The 19,016-nt window shown below is 37.5% G+C and overlaps 1 protein-coding gene across 1 annotated transcript in view; it reads left to right on the top strand.

Annotated features, from left to right (window-relative positions):
• Positions 1–19,016, top strand: part of LOC114627174 (protein hinderin-like) — a 185,162-nt gene that overhangs the window by 34,637 nt on the left and 131,509 nt on the right. The window contains exon 2 of the mRNA XM_028774873.1: positions 16,517–17,193. Coding sequence (XP_028630706.1) covers positions 16,553–17,193 — 641 coding nt within the window. The 5' untranslated portion in view covers positions 16,517–16,552. The remainder of the gene's footprint in view (positions 1–16,516; positions 17,194–19,016) is intronic.

Consider the following 19,016-nt stretch of genomic DNA (forward strand, 5'->3'; position numbering starts at 1 on the left):
TGGAAGTATATGATGTGGTTTTGATTTTTATTTTATCCAATTTTTGAACTATGGAGTATTGAGACTGTGATAAGACCATGGGGACTTTTGAAGTAGAACTAACTACATTTCAAATTACGAGATGGCTATGGGGACCAGTATTGTTTGATTAAGAATGGCCATCATAGTATATGTTCATATATTTGAATGTTTAGTCACCAGGAAATGCTCTATTTGAAAGGATTAGAAAGATTGTATGACCTTATTAGAGGAAGTGTGTCACTGGGAGTGGGCTTTGCAGTTTTACAAGCCCATGCCAATCCCAGAGTCTTTCTGCCTATGGGTTAGGATATTGTTCTCAGCTACTGCTTCAGTGTCTGTCTGCATGCCACCTCGTCCGCTGTCATGATGATAATGTACTAACCTCTTAAACTTGTAAGCAAGCCCCAGTTTAATGGTTTCTCATAATAATTGCTTTAATCATGTTATATCTTCACAGCAATTGAACAGTGACTAAAACAAGAGAGCTCATATCTGATGATAGGGTTTTTGTTTGGTGGACTTTACCTCTTGGAGGGAATATTATCAACCTAAATGAGAAAGGTTCATTAAAACTATATATGCATGTTTATACACATATATGTACTGTATTATGTGTGCATTATAATTTTTTAGGTAAATTTTTAATGATTCTTTGTGGACTTTTTAGACATTTATTCAATGTATTATTTTACCCACTTCCCTTATTCTCCTCTACTTACCTCCATGCCCCTTCTCTAAGCCCTTCTTTCCTCATTTTCCCTGTCAGATCATTTGTATCCTACCACTTCCCTTACCTTCCTCTCCATTAACCTCTCTCCTCTTCCCTAAAGTGCCTCCCTTTTCCATTTTTCTGGTCAGATTCCATGCCCCTTGCTATTCCCCCTCTCTATTGTTCCCCACCCACCCCTATCCTGACAACCACCCCATATTACTTTCTTGGTTTCTGTAATTACTACAGGTTATGTACTCACATCTGAAGACTTGGAGCTAGAACCTCCAGTAAGCAAGGACATAATGATGTTTGTCTATCTGGGTCTGGATGACCTCCATCTAGTTTCATCCGCTTACCTACAAAATTCATTATTTTATTTTTCTTTACAGTTGAATAGTGTTCCGTAGTGTATATTTCAAATTTTCATTATCTAGTCCTTAGTTGGAAGGCATTTACATTCTTTCCATTTCCAAACTACGTGACTACAGCAGCAATGAAGATGGCAGAGTTCATACCCTGAGGCGTATGATGTTGATTTCTTTGGCTGTGTGTAATGGTATGGCTGTGTGATAGTATAGATTTGTTCTTAGCTTTTAAGAATTTTCTACACTGATTTCCATACTGGCTGGACCAGTTTAGAATCCCACCATTAGTGAAAGAGGATTCTTTTTTCTCTGCATCTCCTCTAGCATTTGTTGTTGGTTGTTCTCTTGCTCTTTGCCCGTCTAACTGGAGGAAGATGAAGTCTTAGAGTTGTTTAGCTTTGCACTTCCTTAACAACTAGGGAAGACAAACATTTTTGAGATATTTCTTAGCCATTGTTTTCTTCCTTGGAGAACTCTTATTCGGGTACTTATTCAGGTACCAGCCTCATTTTTGAATGGATCATTTGTTTATTTGGTTCTGTGATTTTTTAGTTCCTTTTATGTTCTAGTTATTAAACCTTTGATGTATAGGTGGCAGAGATTCCCTCCCTTTCTGTGGGCTTCGATTTCACCAGGTTACTTGTTTCTTTAGCTGTATAAAGCTTTTTTTCTGTTTTGAAGTTCCACTTGTCAATTGTTGGGCTTAATTCTTGGGCAAATGGAGGGAGGCTTATTTATGATTTAGATTTTCCTATAGCTGTATCATGTACAGTACTGCCTATTTTTGTTTGTTTTTTTTTTAAAGAAATTCCAGTATTTGATGTTTCATGTTTATGATCAAAGCATTGGGAGTTAGTTTTTGTGTAAGGTGATAGATATGGGTCTTAATTCCATCTTCTACATATGGACATCCAGTTTTCCCAGCACATCTTGTTGAAAATGCTTTCTTTCCTTTAATATATGTTTTTGGAATCTTATTCAAATATGTAGTGACTGAACTTATGTGTGCTCCTGTTTGGGTCTGTGTCTCCTTCCTGACTTCAGTGGGATTATTTCTAACTTTTTTCCATTTTGGATGATGTTGGTTGTGGGTCTCTGGAATATAATCTTTATTATATTGAGGTTTGTTTGTTCTAGTCCTACATTCTATATTACTTTTGTCATGAAGGCATGTTAGATTTTTGCCAAAGGTTTTTGTCTTTTTTTTTTTTTGTCTTTAAGTCTATTTATGCAGTTTGTTACGTTTATTGACTTGCATATGTTGAACCATTCCTATGTTTCGGGGATAAAGCCAACTTGGTAATGGTGAGCAACCTTTTCAATGTATGTTTACATTCCATTTATGTTATTCCGTATTTGTCTGTTCATCAGGGACGTTGGGCTGATAGGATTTTTTGTTGTTGTGTCTTCTTCTGATTGGTGTATTAGAGTGATACTTGGTTCAGAGAAGGAATTTGGTAGTGCTCCTTATGTTTCTTTCCTTTTCTTTTTATATTGGCTGTAGATCTTTGAATGTTGGTAGAACTGTGCTGTGCCATCTGGCACCTGAACTCCTATTTTAGCTGGAAGGCCTTTTATTACTATTTTAATCTCATTTGTTGTGGGTCTGCTTAAGTTTCTGATTTCTTCTTGGTTTAATTTTGTGGTTTTGGCTACATCTAGAAAGTCATCTGTTTGTTTTAGATCATCTAACTTACTGGAGTACAAATTATTTAAAAATTCCTTTTATAATGGTCTGAATTTCTTTGGTATATGGTATAATGTTTTCCTGTTCATTTCTGATTTTTATTAAAATCAAAACTGGATCCTGTCTTTCTTTCTTTTGTTTAGTTAGGTCAAGAGTTTGGTAAATTTTGCTTATCTTCTAAAAAAAAACAGCACTTAGATTTATTGATTCTTTGTATTGTTTTCTTTGTTTTTATTTTGTTGATTTCTGCTCTGAATTTTTATTAATTCTTGCTATTAAGTAGGTTTAGATTTGGTTTGTCCTTTTATTTTTTTAAATTTTGGAATTATATCAATAAGTTATTTGTTGTGTTCTTACTGAGTTTTCAATGTAGGCACTTAAAGCTATAAATTTCCCTAGTAGGCCTGCTTTTAGTGTGTCCCAAAGGTTTTGTGTGTTGTGTTTTCATTTTCATTTAGTTCCAGGAATTTTTAAATTTTGTCTTTAACCCCTTCAGCATTTAGTAATGAATTGCTTAACTTCCACAAGTTTTTATATTTACTAGATTTTTTTTGTATTTTTATTTGTTTGTTTGTTTGTTTGTTTGTTTTTGCTGTCAATTTCAAGTTTTACTGAATTATGGTTAGAGGAGCTACAAGGAGTGCTTTAATATTTTTGAATTTGTAAAGATTTGTTTTGTGTCCCAAGATGTGGTCTGTTTTAGAAAGGTTTCCGTATGCTGATGAGTAAAATGTGTACTCTGTAGTGTTTAAATAGAAAATTCTGTAGATTCTGTTCAGTCCACTTGATGTATGATGTCAATGAATTCTGATGTTTTTCTGATTATATTTTGTCCAGATTATCTGTCTATTGAAGGAAGTGGGATGTTTAGCTCACCTACAATTAATAGATTGTTGTTCATTTGTGTCTTTAATTCCAGTAGTAGATTTTTTTTATGAAATTTGTCACACCTGAGTTTGGTGCACATATGTTTAGGATAGCAGTTGTCTTAGTTAACTGTTTCCTTGATGAGAATGAAGTGTCCCTCCTTATTTTGTGTTTTAATAATTATGGTTTTGTGTTTCTTTTCAGTCTCTTTCCTATGCTCATTCTTGTCTTCAGCCAAAATAATGCTTAAGTTTAGTTTGTTGGTTATAAATTTTTTTGTAGAATAAAAAATATACAAATATGGGGTTTATTAGAGTCACTTACAGTCTGTGATCTGACTAATCCAACACTGGCTGTCTCCAAGTGGAAACTCCAAGAATCTGGTAGTTTCTTAGCCACAAGGCTGAACGTCTCAGTTGGTCTTCCTTAGACACTAGAATCCCAAAGTAAGCTTTAATAGCAATAAGGGAATGGTAATGAATTTCCCAGTGAGTGTGAGGGTTAGAGGCAAAGAGCATGTAGACTTCCTCATGGACAGTGTAGGGTAGGGAGGAAGAGAAGATATAGGGCATTTTGCATCCACAGGTTGGAAATGGCTTCAACGGGATGAAATCACATGGACAGAGGGGGCTGAGTTAGAAGCAGGATTTGCTTTCCCTGTTTCAAGCCTTAAGTGTGAGGGTAGATAGGTCTGAATGGAAAGGTTGCATATGATGTTGCATTGTTCTGTGACTTAGAGAGTAAGTAGAGGGAATCCTGACCCAAGCCTGGGAGCTCCATTTCAGTAACAGCAGGAAGGCCAGACTAGGCTGGTGCACTCACTTTGGGATTCAGATTAAACCTGGTATGTCACAGAAAGGAATGGATGGGGTCATGTCAGACTAGACTCTGAATGGTTATGGGGAAATCTGGGTGTGGAGTAAGATGGTGGATGCTGTGTGCGGGGTCCAGTGAGTGAATGCAGGTGTGGTAGGTCCTGATAAGCCTAGAGGTTGGCTTTGGTGCAGGAAGAGGTGGTGCAGGCCAGCAGGGTACTAGATCTAGAAGTTTGCAGAAAAATAAGCAATTGGTATTATGGGGTACTCCTCAGACTAGACCCAGCAGGAGGAAGTGGGAAGTATGGGTCATGAGTATTTTTAATAGTTATAAGATCATATTTGTTTGGTAATAAGTTCTTTCATATTTGAAGACATTAACTAAAAATTATTTGTAGGAAATATAATTTGCTCTATATTTTTTAATCTCTGCTTGTTCCAACCTTCCTTTCTTTTGAACATGTTGTGTCTTAAAGTGTAGTGTCCTTGTTTATGGCATTAGAGTAAATTTTTAATCAAAGTATGAATCCTACAACAATGTCACCTCTCATTTAGATTTTGTATCTTGTAGTCTTCCTGTTTGCCTATCCCAACTTTAGTCTGAAAGAGCATATCTTTTGTAGTTTTTTATTTAATTTCTTGTTTTAAACTCTTTTTATGAAACATTACAAAAATAATATAATGATCTCTGTTTTCAATTGAAACTTTACTCCAAATTTTCTTAAAATTCACTATTTCATATCTAAGCTAAAAAGTCATCTGGGGGCTGGTGAGTTGACTAAATGGGTAAAAGCATTTACTATGGAAGCATGATTCCAGTCTCAGAATCTTTGTTAAAAACATCACACATCTGTAGTTTACAATCAAGGAGACCTTCAGGCATGAGTCTGGAGTCATCCACAGCCTCAGAGCCCAGCTTGGGCTGAGTTTCCATTTTAAACAGTGTAAATCAATATGGCAACATCACAAGAAAATGTAGAAGTGTGAAGACAGTTAGCAGTTAACTGCACAGGAACAGGATGAAGTAAGCTCAACAATAAAGATATTAGTAACATGTTTGGGGGTGCTATGAAGTCACAGTCATTGGAGCTTAGGGATGAATGGTAAAACCACATGAAGGGAAATGGCACCAAACCAAGGAGTCAACAGAACAGAAAAGGGAGTTGGGGCATTAGGCAATAGGAAATTGAATCTCTCGGTTTTTTATTTCTAAACTAAATTACTCATTTTTTTTTCCACAGTAACCTAAACTAAGTAACAGTGTCTAAAATTTTTAAGAATAAAGGTTGCCATAGTGCCAAGTGCTTAGTTCTGAACAATCCTTTTGGTCTTAAGGCAGGGCTAATCCTCCAAGGGCAGCCACCTTCAGTCTTCGGTCTTATATTTTTCTCTGCTTTTAGAATTGGCTTCTCCCTAGCTCTCCCCTGTCCTGTCCATGGTTTGTAGCTGCTGACACAGAGACTCGGGAAGGACTCTGGTCTTAAGTTAAAGGAATGTGATTTACTTTCACAGTTCTTAATCTAATAACACTCTAGGTTTCCAGCTCTATTGCTATTAGTTATATTTAAAGGAACTTCTTAAATACTCCTTTGTTTTTAAATATTCTTTGTTATTTCAGAACAGTTTCTGTCCTTAGTTTCTTTATATTTTTTTTAAATCTAAAAGTTTAATGCAAATCGTTTTCTCTTAGCCAGTGACATATATAACAGTGTGACTTCTGATGTCCCTTTTAGGAGCAATTGGTCACATTCAGATAGTATTAACTGAATACTACTAGAAAGTGCATGACTTGGTGGAGGTGGGAACTGTAAGACATTTAAAAGTTCTGTCATTAAACAGAAATTCCATTTTGCTTGCCCCCTTAAAAAGTGAAAAACATCTATCCACATCCAATTCTTAGGTCTATTCTGGAGCCTGATGGTTAATAGAGAATGACAGGTAAGTAAATCACCCTAGAAGTGCTACCTAGGAGTTAGGCATCTTCTACATACCCCACACTAAAAGAGAAGCACAAGAAAACTCCATATAACCCTCTTAGGAGCCTGTGTGTGCTGCGTCTTTAAATGGGTAGCCCTCTAAACATTTTTCTCACCACTTTTGTCAAGGTATCTTTCCCTGTGCCTGATTTTCACTATAAAATTATACAGGGCTAGTTGAAAATACAACAAATCAATAAATAGAGACCACCACATAAACAGGCTGAAAGACAAAAACCATACCATCATCAGCTTATCAGATGAAGAAAAGGCCTTTGACAAGATCCAGTGTCCTTTCATGATAAAAGTCCTGGAGAGACTAGGGATACAAGGAAAATACCTCAACATAATAAAAGTGATTTCCAGCAAACCCACAGGAAACATCAACCTGGACAGAGGGGAACTCAAAACATTTCCACTAAAATCAGGAACAATACAAGGATGTCCTCTACATACTTATTCAATATAGTATTTGAAGCCATCTGAAGGACACCAAGTGGATAGAAATAGAAAAGGAAGAAGTCAGGATGTTCTTATTTTATTATTTTTGTTTCTTCAGTAATGTAGCAGGATATAAAATTCACACACAAAAAATTCATAGCTTCCTTATCTACAAATGACAGACTGAGAAAGAAATCAGGGAAATAGTGCCTTTCATAGTTCCCTCAGAAAAGTAAAAATATCTTGAGCTATCTCTAACCAAGCAAGTAAATAACTTGTATAATAAAACCTTTAATATGTCCAAGAAAGAAAGTGAAGAAATCAGAAGATGGATTGTAGGAAAAGGCAGCCTGTTTCCTGGTTGAGCTAAGGCTAGAAACCCTGGTGAACCTAAAGGGACAGCAGGCATTTTGCCTGGTTCCCAGACACTAGGCTCCTGACACAAGGCAGCAGCCTCCATAAATTTGTGGCCATTAGTCACGTAAGTGCAACACTCTTAAGTCCCTCCACAGGTAAAGAACATGACCTGTGGTCACAGATCTCCATTTTAATGAGGTGGCTAAAGGTCTGGATGCTTAGCTAATAAACTTCCCTTCCCAAACACTCATCCCTGCAAAAGGTATTTAACCTCAGGCCTGCCCTGGGAAGTGGGGTATGGTTTTACTCATCCGCTTTCCTCCATGACAATAAATGCCTTAAAACCATGGACTGTCTCTTTTCATCGGTATCTGCTGTATGGAGCCATAGAGAAGGGCTTCACCTGTAGAGCCTCTGTCTACTCTCCCATACAAGGCCTCTCTGTGCTCCAGCCACGACCACCAACCAAGCCAGCCACCCCACAGAACAAACCAAGGACTCCTCCCAGCAGGATCCAGCTGGTGCTCCCCTTTTCCTCTTTGGCCCTGGGCCAGATCCAGCCCATGAGGCCCCACTCCTTTTTCAGCTATTCCACAGCACCCAGCGACACCTGGGTGTCCAAGAGCCTAAGAACCAGACAGCTACGGCTGTCCCTGGGACCTCAGACTGCCCTCCCTGACCCTGGGAGCAGTATCCTGTGGCTTCCCCATAGCCTGACACCTGCCTGGCGACACTCACCTGGCGACAGCGTTGGGTAAGCAAGGTAAAAACCCTCACATTCTGCCTGCCTGAGCCACCTGAGCCCTTGTGGCTGAGCAGATCCTACAATGGAAAGCCCTCCCATGTTACTGGTTTAGTAGGATTAATACAGAAAAAAATGGCCATCCTACCAGAGCAGGAACCTGCCTCTTAGGAAAATAATTGTCACAATTTTGACAACTTGTCAGATCCCTGTGTAAGACATACTGAATTCGAACATGATGGGCAGTGATGGGCAGGATTTCACTGTGACTACTTAGTGATAAATACTTCTTGCCTCGTACTTAAACCTGCAGCTCATCTTAAGACCCTGAAGACGGAAGGATGAGGTATGAGTCACTGGAACACTTTTATTTGTTCCTTTTTCCAATGTGGCTATAAATTTCCTTTCTCTGCATTTACACACACACACACACACACACACACACACACACACACACTTTTCCTGTCTTCAGTAAGTCATTAAAACTAGCCATTTATTTATTTCTTTTCTTTTTTTTGTTTTTTGTTTTGTTTTGTTTTGTTTTGTTTTTCGAGACAGGGTTTCTCTGTGTAGCCCTGGCTGTCCTGGAACTCACTCTGTAGACCAGGCTGGCCTCGAACTCAGAAATCCGCCTGCCTCTGCCTCCCAAGTGCTGGGATTAAAGGCATGCACCACCACCGCCCGGCAATTTGCTTATTTCTTAGAAAATAACTATTTAAAGCTGCCTTTTTCTGCAGTTGTGGCTGTGAATGTGCTGAGTTACTACTATAGTTGCTTTGATAAAATAATTGTCCCTTTTAAAAATTATATCATAATTCTTAGAATTGTTATCACAAGTATACATTTGTTTTATTTAGTCATCTGTTTGGGGCAGATATATAAAATGAGGAGACTTGCCTTCCTTACTGTGTAAGCCTCAGAGAGCAGTAACTGAGAATTGCTCACTGCTGATTTCTCATCCAGCCCACTTCGTCTCCCTTCTTTGGGTTACAGAACACCAGTCTTCAAGATAGCATACATCACAAACATTATCAAGCCCAAGTCTCTTCTTTATCAACGACTAAGCCACTTAACAGAGCCACAGTTATTTGCCTAAAGCAACAGAACTCTGAAGTGACCATAGTGGAGCTCTGACCAGTATATTTTGACTTCAGCTTGAATGTACTGTCAGCTATGACAGGCTAATTATTTTATAGCAACTCAACAAATTCTGACTTTCAGGAAGTAAAGTAATGATTAAAGAAGGTTTAGCGTTTTACTGGTCTGGTAGTCACTGCAAACATTATTGGCAGGCCTGTGGTGGCATTCCTAGGACCTAGAATATAATCCATTGTCCTGCCATTTACATGTCATTATGTGTCTTCTCTGTGCCCATTCTTTAAAACCTCATAATTAGTGACTTTAATGTATTTTAGATTCAATATTCCTAAAGTGTGCTGCAGTCCCTCTGGGAACTAGAATACGTTATTAGAGCCTTGCAGATGTGCATGGCGTCTGTGTTCTGTCATTTTCTCTTCCGTTGATAGCCTACGGCCTCAGCTGCTGAGCTGGGAAGGAGCTTAAACCTCCAGGGTCCATTAGACTTAACTTGTTTACTGCATTGATATCTATATGTTAAATGACAAGAGAGTTCAGGTTATTGAATAATTTAAAATTCAGCTCTAATTGGTGTCATATGACCTGGAAGAGGCCATGGATGACGCCAGGAGCATGCTGTGAATTTCTTATAAATTATTCATAAATTAGATGATTCATTTGCCTGAGTGTCTTGCTGAATGCAAAAGTTTGTAAGTTATAACTGATGATATAACACCTGTAAGTATTTAGTTCATAATGCTGGGAGGTAATCTACCTTGATGATCTTCTAGCAAAATCTGCCAGTGTAGGAGAGTTAATTGCACTGAGGAGAATGAACATTTATTTAGGATGAGATGTTGGCAAACCACATAGTGCAGCTGTTGCATTACACATTTTCTGTCAGTTTGACAACTGGCCCATGTATAGTGTTAAAATGCCACATGCCATTCTGTGCTTTATTCCACATTAGCTCCAAAATAGTCTGGGAGATAAGGTGACTTGCACTCCTCCACACACATATGCACAGTACGACTTAGTTTTAAAAAGGAGATAAAATTTTTGAAGTTCAGACTTGATATTCATCTTTTTGTAAGCTGACAAGGAGGAAAATTAGAATGTAAACACTTGGCAAGATAGGAAAATTATTTACCATAAAAAACATAGCAGTAAGACCTGTTGGTAGTATTTACTATTCCTGTGGATAAAAACTCATGAGTGCATTGGAAATAATCAGTTCCTAAGTACCCAAAGTTAAGGTGGTGACAGCACGGACTGATGCACAGGGGAAGTTTTACAAGGTCTCATTTGAAGAGCTGTCATGTAATTAGTGACTGCTAAGAGGGAGAATCAGTCTTCTCCATCACCCTAGTGGTTATGCAATCCTAAGTGACCAGCCCTAAGCACATACACACACGAGCAACACTAAAGAAACTCAGCAGACTGTAATGCGTGTGTGTAATGCAGTATTAATTAAAGAAGAGGTATGAATTGAGAGGGTGGAATGGAAGTGAAATGAATACAATAGTCATATATAAATTCTCAAAAATAATCTTAAAATACAAAATATTACTGATACTTAGTTTATGTTCTACTTGTACTTTTATAACAGAGAAATTATCCAACTTTGTCTCTATTATCATAGCACCAGCTGTGTATGTGGATAGTTCCACAAGGTAGTAATGAAGGGCTTTTTAAACATGTAATAACATGAGACTACCCTGTTTATTCATGTACTTGCATACATATGTATATGATGTCATTTCATACACTTTTATATGTGTGCGTGTACATGTGCATGTATGTGTATATAATTATATAAAAAGGTATCTTAAAACTTCAGGAAAATTTTCAACTCCAGTAGTTTCTTAAATTTTATTTGTAGAACACTCTTCATGATCTACATCTTTTATACCTTTTCTCTTTACTATTACTGTATGAATGTAGGCGTGTAGGATTTATGTTTGATGTGGGTTTGGTTGTGCCATGGCTCATGTGTGGAGGTCAGAAGACAACTTTGTAGTGGCTTTTCTCCTAACTGTAATAGGTTCTGGGGATCCAGCGCATATTTCTGCAGCAAGCCTTTTGTCCACTGAACCATAATGCCAGCCTTGTTACACTTGATTGTAAATCCTTTTTCTTTCTATGGTATTTTCCCATCTAGTCTTTTTAGCCTGTGTCTACCCAGATTAAATAACATCATTTTCAGGCTCTGTTGTAAAACAGAAGTGCTGTTTTTTGTTTGTTTGTTTGTTTGTTTGTTTGTTGGTTGGTGCTGTGGATCCCATGGTATGCCAAAAATTTTACAGGAAGAAATCACTCCTCATTGCCAGTGATGGTGATGTTCATTGTATAGAAAAAACTTTTAAGGTGCCCATGGTGAACTCAGCTATTTTTATCAGTGGTAATCACCCCTAATTTTTTAATGCAGCTCATTTTTCTGGCATTATGTAGATTAGCTGGCATGCTTTTCTGGTTAAGTGTCTCGTGCCATTTATTATCACATAGAAAACATATGGTGAGCACCACAAGGCACTTGGTTTAGGTGGTTTGATTGGTTGAAATGTTTATTTGTTTCTTCATTTTTTTATTATTGGGACAGAGGCTTGCTTCAAAGGTCAGGCTGACTTGAATTCAAGATTCCCTCTACTCTGCCTTATGAGTGTGAGTGCTGGGATTATAGTCTTGTCACTAAACTCAAATGCATTGTTTACTTCTTTTGTTGGGTTTTGAGAGGTTTTCTTGTTTGTTTGTTTGTTTGTTTGTTTTTTCTAGAGATTGATCCTAGGGCTTTCCACATCCAATGTAAATGTTCTGTGATTGAGCTCCACCCTTAACACTATTAGAATTCCTTAATTAGAAGATGTAATCACCAAATTTAGTTGACAACAGCAGGCCAAATACAGCTAATTATATGGTTTTATAAAACTGATGAGCAAAGAATATTTTCTTATTATTATATAGTTAATACAGAGGACAAATGTGAAATTTCATTAAGCTGGACGCTTAAGCCATGCAGTTTATTACAGATTTTGCCTCTATTTTAAAATACTATTTTCTAAGTTTGTATTATTATTTATGGGTTTCATATTAAACCCATATGCAGGCTAAAGAGATGGTTCACTAGGTAAATGTGCTGGCTACCAAACATGACCACCTCAGTTTGATCCTCACATGGTTGAAGGAAAGAACCAACCCCCACAACTGTCCTCTGACCTCTCTGAGCATCGTGGCAGCCATGTGCTTGGGCATACATATGTGCATGCACATACTGGCATTAATTAAATTTTAATACAGGTTTTTAAACACCCATATGCCTTAGAAAAAATTGAGAATGCTTTGTTAGTTGAAACCTTTGTTAAGTAAATTTGTGTTAGTTAATATTACATATAAACAACTCTAGAAAGAAAACCACATCTGCTTCATTCAGGCCTATTGTTATTTGCAGGGGTCCCAGAGGCATTAGATATCTTCAGCTCTACTAACACAGCAGCTGGATTTTATATTTAGAACATTTTAAGAAGTTTGCTTTCTATTTATTTATTTATTTATTTATTTTTATTGCTTTCTTTTGGTAAGACATGATTGAGCCTAATCTTAAATTCTTTTTTTTTTTCTTTTTTGAGACAGTCTTTCTATGTAGGCCATGTTGGTCTAGAGCCTGCTGTAGAGCCCACACTAGCTTTGATTCTGCTTTTTCCATAAAGTGCTGAGATTCTAATTTTCTTCCATTTCCAGCCCATAATTCAATTTGAATTTCTCCAATACCATGATGCAGTCAAAGAATACTTACTGAGAATGTAGCATGTGTATGCCCAAATGTCCCACTCACAGATATGTACATAGCCCCTTCTATCAGAAGTTGTTGAATATCCATCATTTTCTGTTCTTGTAAACTGAGGAGTTATTTTATTTTGCTGACAGAGATATCAATATTCATTCATTCTCTCTAAATAAGCTATCTAAACTGTTTATGAGTTAGTTTATTTAAAAAGATGTGTATACACACACACACACACACACACACACACACACACACACCACCTACCTATAGCCTAAATCCTGGAGCCTGTATCATTTTATATGGCTAAATTGACTTAATGAACGAAGGACTTTGCATATGTGGTTAAGCTAAGTATCATGCAGTGAGGAAATGACCTTGGGTTACCTGGATCGGTGTACCTATAGTCAAAATGGTCTTTGTAAGACTAAAAGAGAAGTCAGAGAACAGGACACTCTGATGTTGGAAACAAAAGCTAGAGTGGGGCACTTTGAAGATGGAGAGGAAACCACAAACCAAGGAATATATACGATCACTAGCAGTTAGGGAGGAAGGGAGGGAGGGAGGGAGGGAGGGAGGGAGGGAGGGAGGGAGGAAGGAAGGAAGGAAGGAAGGAAGGAAGGAAGGAAGGAAGGAAGGAAGGAAGGAAAGATTCTTCAGAACTTTGAGAAAGAACAAGCCCTGCCAAAACTTGGATTTGAGCTCAGTAAGATAGATTTCTAATTTCTGACCTCCACAATCTTTGGGGAAGACATGTTGTCATACACTGCAAAGTTTATAGTAATTTGCAATATTTGGCAATAAGAAATGAATGTAGAAATTGTAATTTATTAGCTTACTGTGAAAGGAATATTTCTCTCACAACCTTGAGCAAAAAGAAAACAAAAAAACAAAAAAAACTTACCTCAGTGTGCAAATAATCATCCAGGAAAAGTGAAAACAGTGGGTGTTATTAGCAAGCTATGTCATTAATGAACATATTTATGCCTTTCTACAATTTCAGAATATATTGAGTGTTAAAAGAGTCACAAGCTGCACTTCACCAAGTACTTATCCTTCCTTTGGAGCCATAACTATGACAATATTCCATTCCATTCTGATAATATCTGGCCATTGAATGATATATCACATTTCAATCAATTACATATAGGTGACAGAAAGTTAAAAATGAGTCTGTAGGAACTAATGGGTAATGCAAATGTAGATGCAGAGTTGGCACCAGTCAGAGCCATTTCAGGTGGGTAGGTACTATGCTAAGAACACATCTCAAAGACACTGGTCGAGGAATCTGGACAACTTTGAAGTTGGTGGTGTTAGTGACAGGCTAGGCCAATCAGGCACAATAGGAAGTATGTCATCTGACAATCTCCTATACAGGGGCCATGACAAATACACTGAGTGTCCCAAGACCAAATGCCAAGTTAATGTGCCATGGTGTGGTTGTCCTATGTTCAGATTTGTGGTTGCATCATTCATTGGTTTGATGTGTCCACTAAGCTTAAAGGTAGTATTTTTAATAAGCATGAAAAATTTACTCATCAGTCTATGCTTTCCGGTGCTAGATGGATGATGATTATTTATGAACAAGATGCCAGTTTAGTCTGTCTTAAGTATTTGTACCCAGCATTGAGTAACTGGGGACAAAGCAGCTGCTCTTAACAAAATAGAATAACTCATGACAAGGAAGGGCCAGAAAGCTGCTGCTCTAGACAACGTTGAGGAAGATTACAAATTTTTTTTCATTTGGTTAATACTACTGTTCAATACTATTAATGGCTTTCTGAGCTTTCTTAAATACACATATGACATGACAACAAAGTAAAAGAGTTAATGTAAATGGCCTTTAAATGAATGCCAGAAGGAAGAGGAAGGTGTGAGTGGAAGCTATAAAGAATATTTCAAATGTCATTCTCATTTACATCTGCTTAGTGTTTACTTGGCACTTAGTGTTCATCTTTCAGTAAAGTCTGTGTTAGGGAATGTGGTTTCTCCAGAAGTAGATTATTTGTGCATTTTAGCCTTCACAGGATCCTAGCATAATCATCATCTGCTTCACCTAGCAACTGATGGAAACAGATGTAGAGACTCACAGCCAAACATTAGGCAGAGCTTGGGGAATTCTTCAGAAGAGAGAAGAAGTACTATAGAAGTCAAAGGCGTCAAGGAGACCACAAGAAAACCTACAGAATCAACTAACCTGGACCTATAGGAACTCACCAAGACTGAACCACTAACCATGGAGCCTCCATGAGGTTGACCTAGGCCCTCTGCACATTGTTACAGTTGTACAGCTTAGTCTTCAAGTGGCACTTCTAACAGCTGGAGCAGGGTTTGTCTCTGAGTCTGTTGCCTGCCTTTGGAATCCTTTCTTCCGACTAGGCTGCCTCAGTAGGAGAGGATGCACCTAGTCCTATTACAGCTTGATATGCCAGGGCTGGTTGATATCCATGGGAGGTCTGGGAAGGAGGGGAAATAGCTGTTGGGATGTAAAGTTAATCAATTAATTTTATTTAATTAATTTAATTAATTAATTAAGATTCTTATGTATTAACTTTCTTAATGTTTTGTTAATCCCAAGTATCCAACATCATAAACAAGCTGCCCATCTGTAGTACACTCAGCATTTTCATAAAATTAAAATACTTCAACTTGGGCAGCCAAGAATTTAGATACAGTAGGTTTCTGAAAGGCACTGAGAGGAAAACCTGCTTGCTTGCAATAAATCAAACATGTTCAGAGCTGATCTATTGCAAACTCAGTCTTCTAAGGCCAAAGCTAACAGTCAGATTCCATATCTAGACCAGTAGTTTTCAAAGCATGATTCCACATGAACATTACCATCACCTGAAAACCTCCTAGAGATGTAAATGAGCTAACCCTTCCAGGCAGAGTTGGAAACTCTGTGGTTGAAACCAGCCTTTCATGGTTAACAAGCCCGTCAGGTTAATCTTATCCACTTCAAGTTTAAGAATAATTAACGTAGACAAAGTTTCACTTTCACCATAGGACAGGTTCACAGCCACAATATTGGGAAAGCTTACTCTTGTCCTGGCAGCTCAAATTTAGAACTTCTTCATTTCTGCCTGAGTTCTACTAGACTATCGCTACTTGAATAGTTCAACTGAAAAATCACTTGTTTGTAGCTGAAATTAAATATTTTATATTTAAGTAAGTACTTTTATGAGAATTATGTATTTGGAAGTAGTTGGTTTTATCTGTGTTCTCTTAAGATATTTATAAAAACTAAATTAGCAGCTATTCAGAATAATGTGAAGTGCTTTACATCAAATCTTGTTCTGTGTAGTGACCAGTCAAAGAATATTTAAGATGACTGCATGGATTTTTTTGGCTCAATATTCAAAGATAGACATTTTAGATATTGATATTTTATATATTTGCATCTTAAAGTTGATTTTATGTAACCTTCAGAATTTGCAACTCCTAAAATCATCAAGATTTGCATACTGAATGGAATAATGCTGGATATTTCTTATCCTCCTATAGCTTTGCTGAAAGACAGGTTGTTTGAAAATGGATATGGCTTTTTGAGTAATGATGATGTGGATACTGTAATATTTAAGAAAAGGAAATGAAAGTGTTTTGTTTTAGTGAGTATATATATATTTGATTTCTGAAAAACCAAAACCAGAAGTTGTTTTTTTATGTGTTTTCTCTTAGATAGCCAAGAAGAAAAACACTCACCAGTCTTCACTGATGGACCTGGATGGTTCCTATCTGAGTGTAGCCAAACCACAAACCTTCTGTCAGACCAAGGCAAGGCCTAAGTCAGCAAACCAGGACTCAGCTTCAGAATCCCTTACAGCATTGAGGAATAGTTCTTTGAAACCAATAACACTTAATCTTCCCAAAGAGAATTTAGAGAGGATGTCAGCAGAAACCAGAACATGTACTTATGAATCTCCAGGGAGGAGACTAATAAATGCAGCCCCAATAGAGAAAGCCCTACCAGAAGAGTTGAAGATAAAGGAATATCCAAACCTTCCGCCTACTCCATCTAGTCAGTACTGTGGTCATAAATGCTCTGAAAGTGAAGCTTATGTTCATGAGAACTATCATCCTACGAATATGGCCCCTCAGTGTTGTAAGACACATCCAGAATCATGCAGTCATTGTAGGATGCCCTGGGCATCACTCATGCATGATCAGGTGGCACTGCAACCCAGGGAAACTTACATCGAAAAACAACTGTCAGAAGATCGAAGGCAACAGCTGATGCTTCAGAAAATGGAACTGGAAATTGAAAAGGAACGCCTTCAGCATCTCCTGGCCCAACAAGAGACAAAGCTTCTCCTTAAACAGCAGCAGCTGCACCAATCCCGACTAGATTATAATTGGTGAGTCCTATCTGTTCTTGCAGCACTGTCTGTAGGTTGGGGAATAAAACTTCCAGACCACAGTTCATAGAGATTCTTCAGCATCTTGACTTGCTCAAGTTCAGATCATTTATGATTACAAGTGAATTCCTATCTTCTGCAGAAGATATGCATGCATATATGTGCATGGGTGTCTGTGCTTATAAGCACACATGTAGAGGCCAGACGAGGACGTCAGGTGTCTTTATCTGTCATTCCCTACCTTACTTCTATAAGACCAGAGTGTTTACTGAATCAGAAGCTCACCATTTCAACTAGGCTGGCTGTCCATTGAGTTCCTGGATCCACCTGTCTATCCACCCTCAAAGCTAGAGTTACAAAGACATGTAATCATACCTATCTGGGGATTTGAACCCAAGTCCTCATGCTTGCACACTAAGTTCTTTACCCACAGAGCTATCTTCCAAGATGCAGTGGTAACTTCTGTTAGACTTCAAATCCCATGTGCTTTTCTATTTGGTGCCACTATGACGAGGTAGAGATGAAGGTAAATTGTTTATTTCAGCATATAGAATAAGATTGTAAAGAAGTGGGTTTAGTTGTCATTATCCTACATTCATATCTTTGTGCCATCACATGAAACAAATCATGAGAGCCATTTAAATTTAATTCTTACTAGTCCTAACAGCTTCCTTTATAACTAGTTCTAGTAACTAGTCCCACATTTATACCTCTTTTTCTACTAAAAAAATTACTTTTTCTCAAGTAATCACTTTAAATTTTCATTGTATATTTTTCATAGCATGTGGCAGTGTGTTATGTATGAGCAAAACATGTGCTGTGTGTTGATCATGTTTGCTCTGTACCTTCCCTTTTATTTTTTTTTTTATTTTCATTGGTGGAGGGCTCAATCCCAGACTTTATGCATGTCCAGCTAGTGTTCTGCCACTGAGATATACCCTCACCCTGGTTGCCGGCACCTTAATAATGTCTCTTACAGCAGTATTTCAAAAGCTGGGTGGCTATTTTGATGTTATGTACTACTCAGTGTGGTTTTACATTCAGATGCATAAAGTTCATTGTTTTATTTTAGAAAACTACTAGTAAGTCAGATGTAACTATGTTGAAAATTCTAAAATGTTGTAATTCTATCTTGAAAAGACAATTAATTGCACTTTTCCTAAGGGAAATGTTTCCGTCTCCCCTCTCGTTGCCTTCTTGACCACCATTCCTCCTGTCTACATTCTTGTTAGAAACACTCTCTCTTTATAGTTCTAGGTTAGAAAAGAGAGCTAAGAAATAGGACTTTTGTATTTATTTTTAATTATACATATTCATAATTACTTTTAAACTTTATTTTGAAATATTTATAGGTTCATTAGCCATTTTAGAAATATTACAGAGACACTCCTTTGACTTTCACCAATGGGTGGCTACACACTATATAACTAACTCATGAATTAGCATCAGTACAGTGTGGGGTTACTGCTGCCATGTTACTGAGTGTCTTGTTCATGGATATCACCACCACAATAAAAACAAAGCTGTTTTGTCACTACAATGATTGCCATGTATAGGGAGCTTTTAAACATTATGTTTTGTAACACTTTTTTTAGCCCCACCCATGATCTTCTCTTAAACTCCATGGACATAAATATAAAATCTTTTGTTATGGTCCCTGAGATCTGATCCTGGGAGCTACTGCTGCTTTTACTTCAGCTGTGATATTTCTCTTGTGCTTTAGCCAAGTGTAGGACTTTCCTTACTGGCCTCTTAGTCCATCATTATCAATAATCTAGTGAGAGTTTTTTTCTTTTATACTTTTGCTGATGGTATTTTTCTTA

This window comes from Grammomys surdaster, unplaced genomic scaffold (assembly GCF_004785775.1).
Source record: "Grammomys surdaster isolate TR1022 unplaced genomic scaffold, NIH_TR_1.0 243, whole genome shotgun sequence".
Lineage (NCBI taxonomy): Eukaryota > Metazoa > Chordata > Mammalia > Rodentia > Muridae > Grammomys > Grammomys surdaster.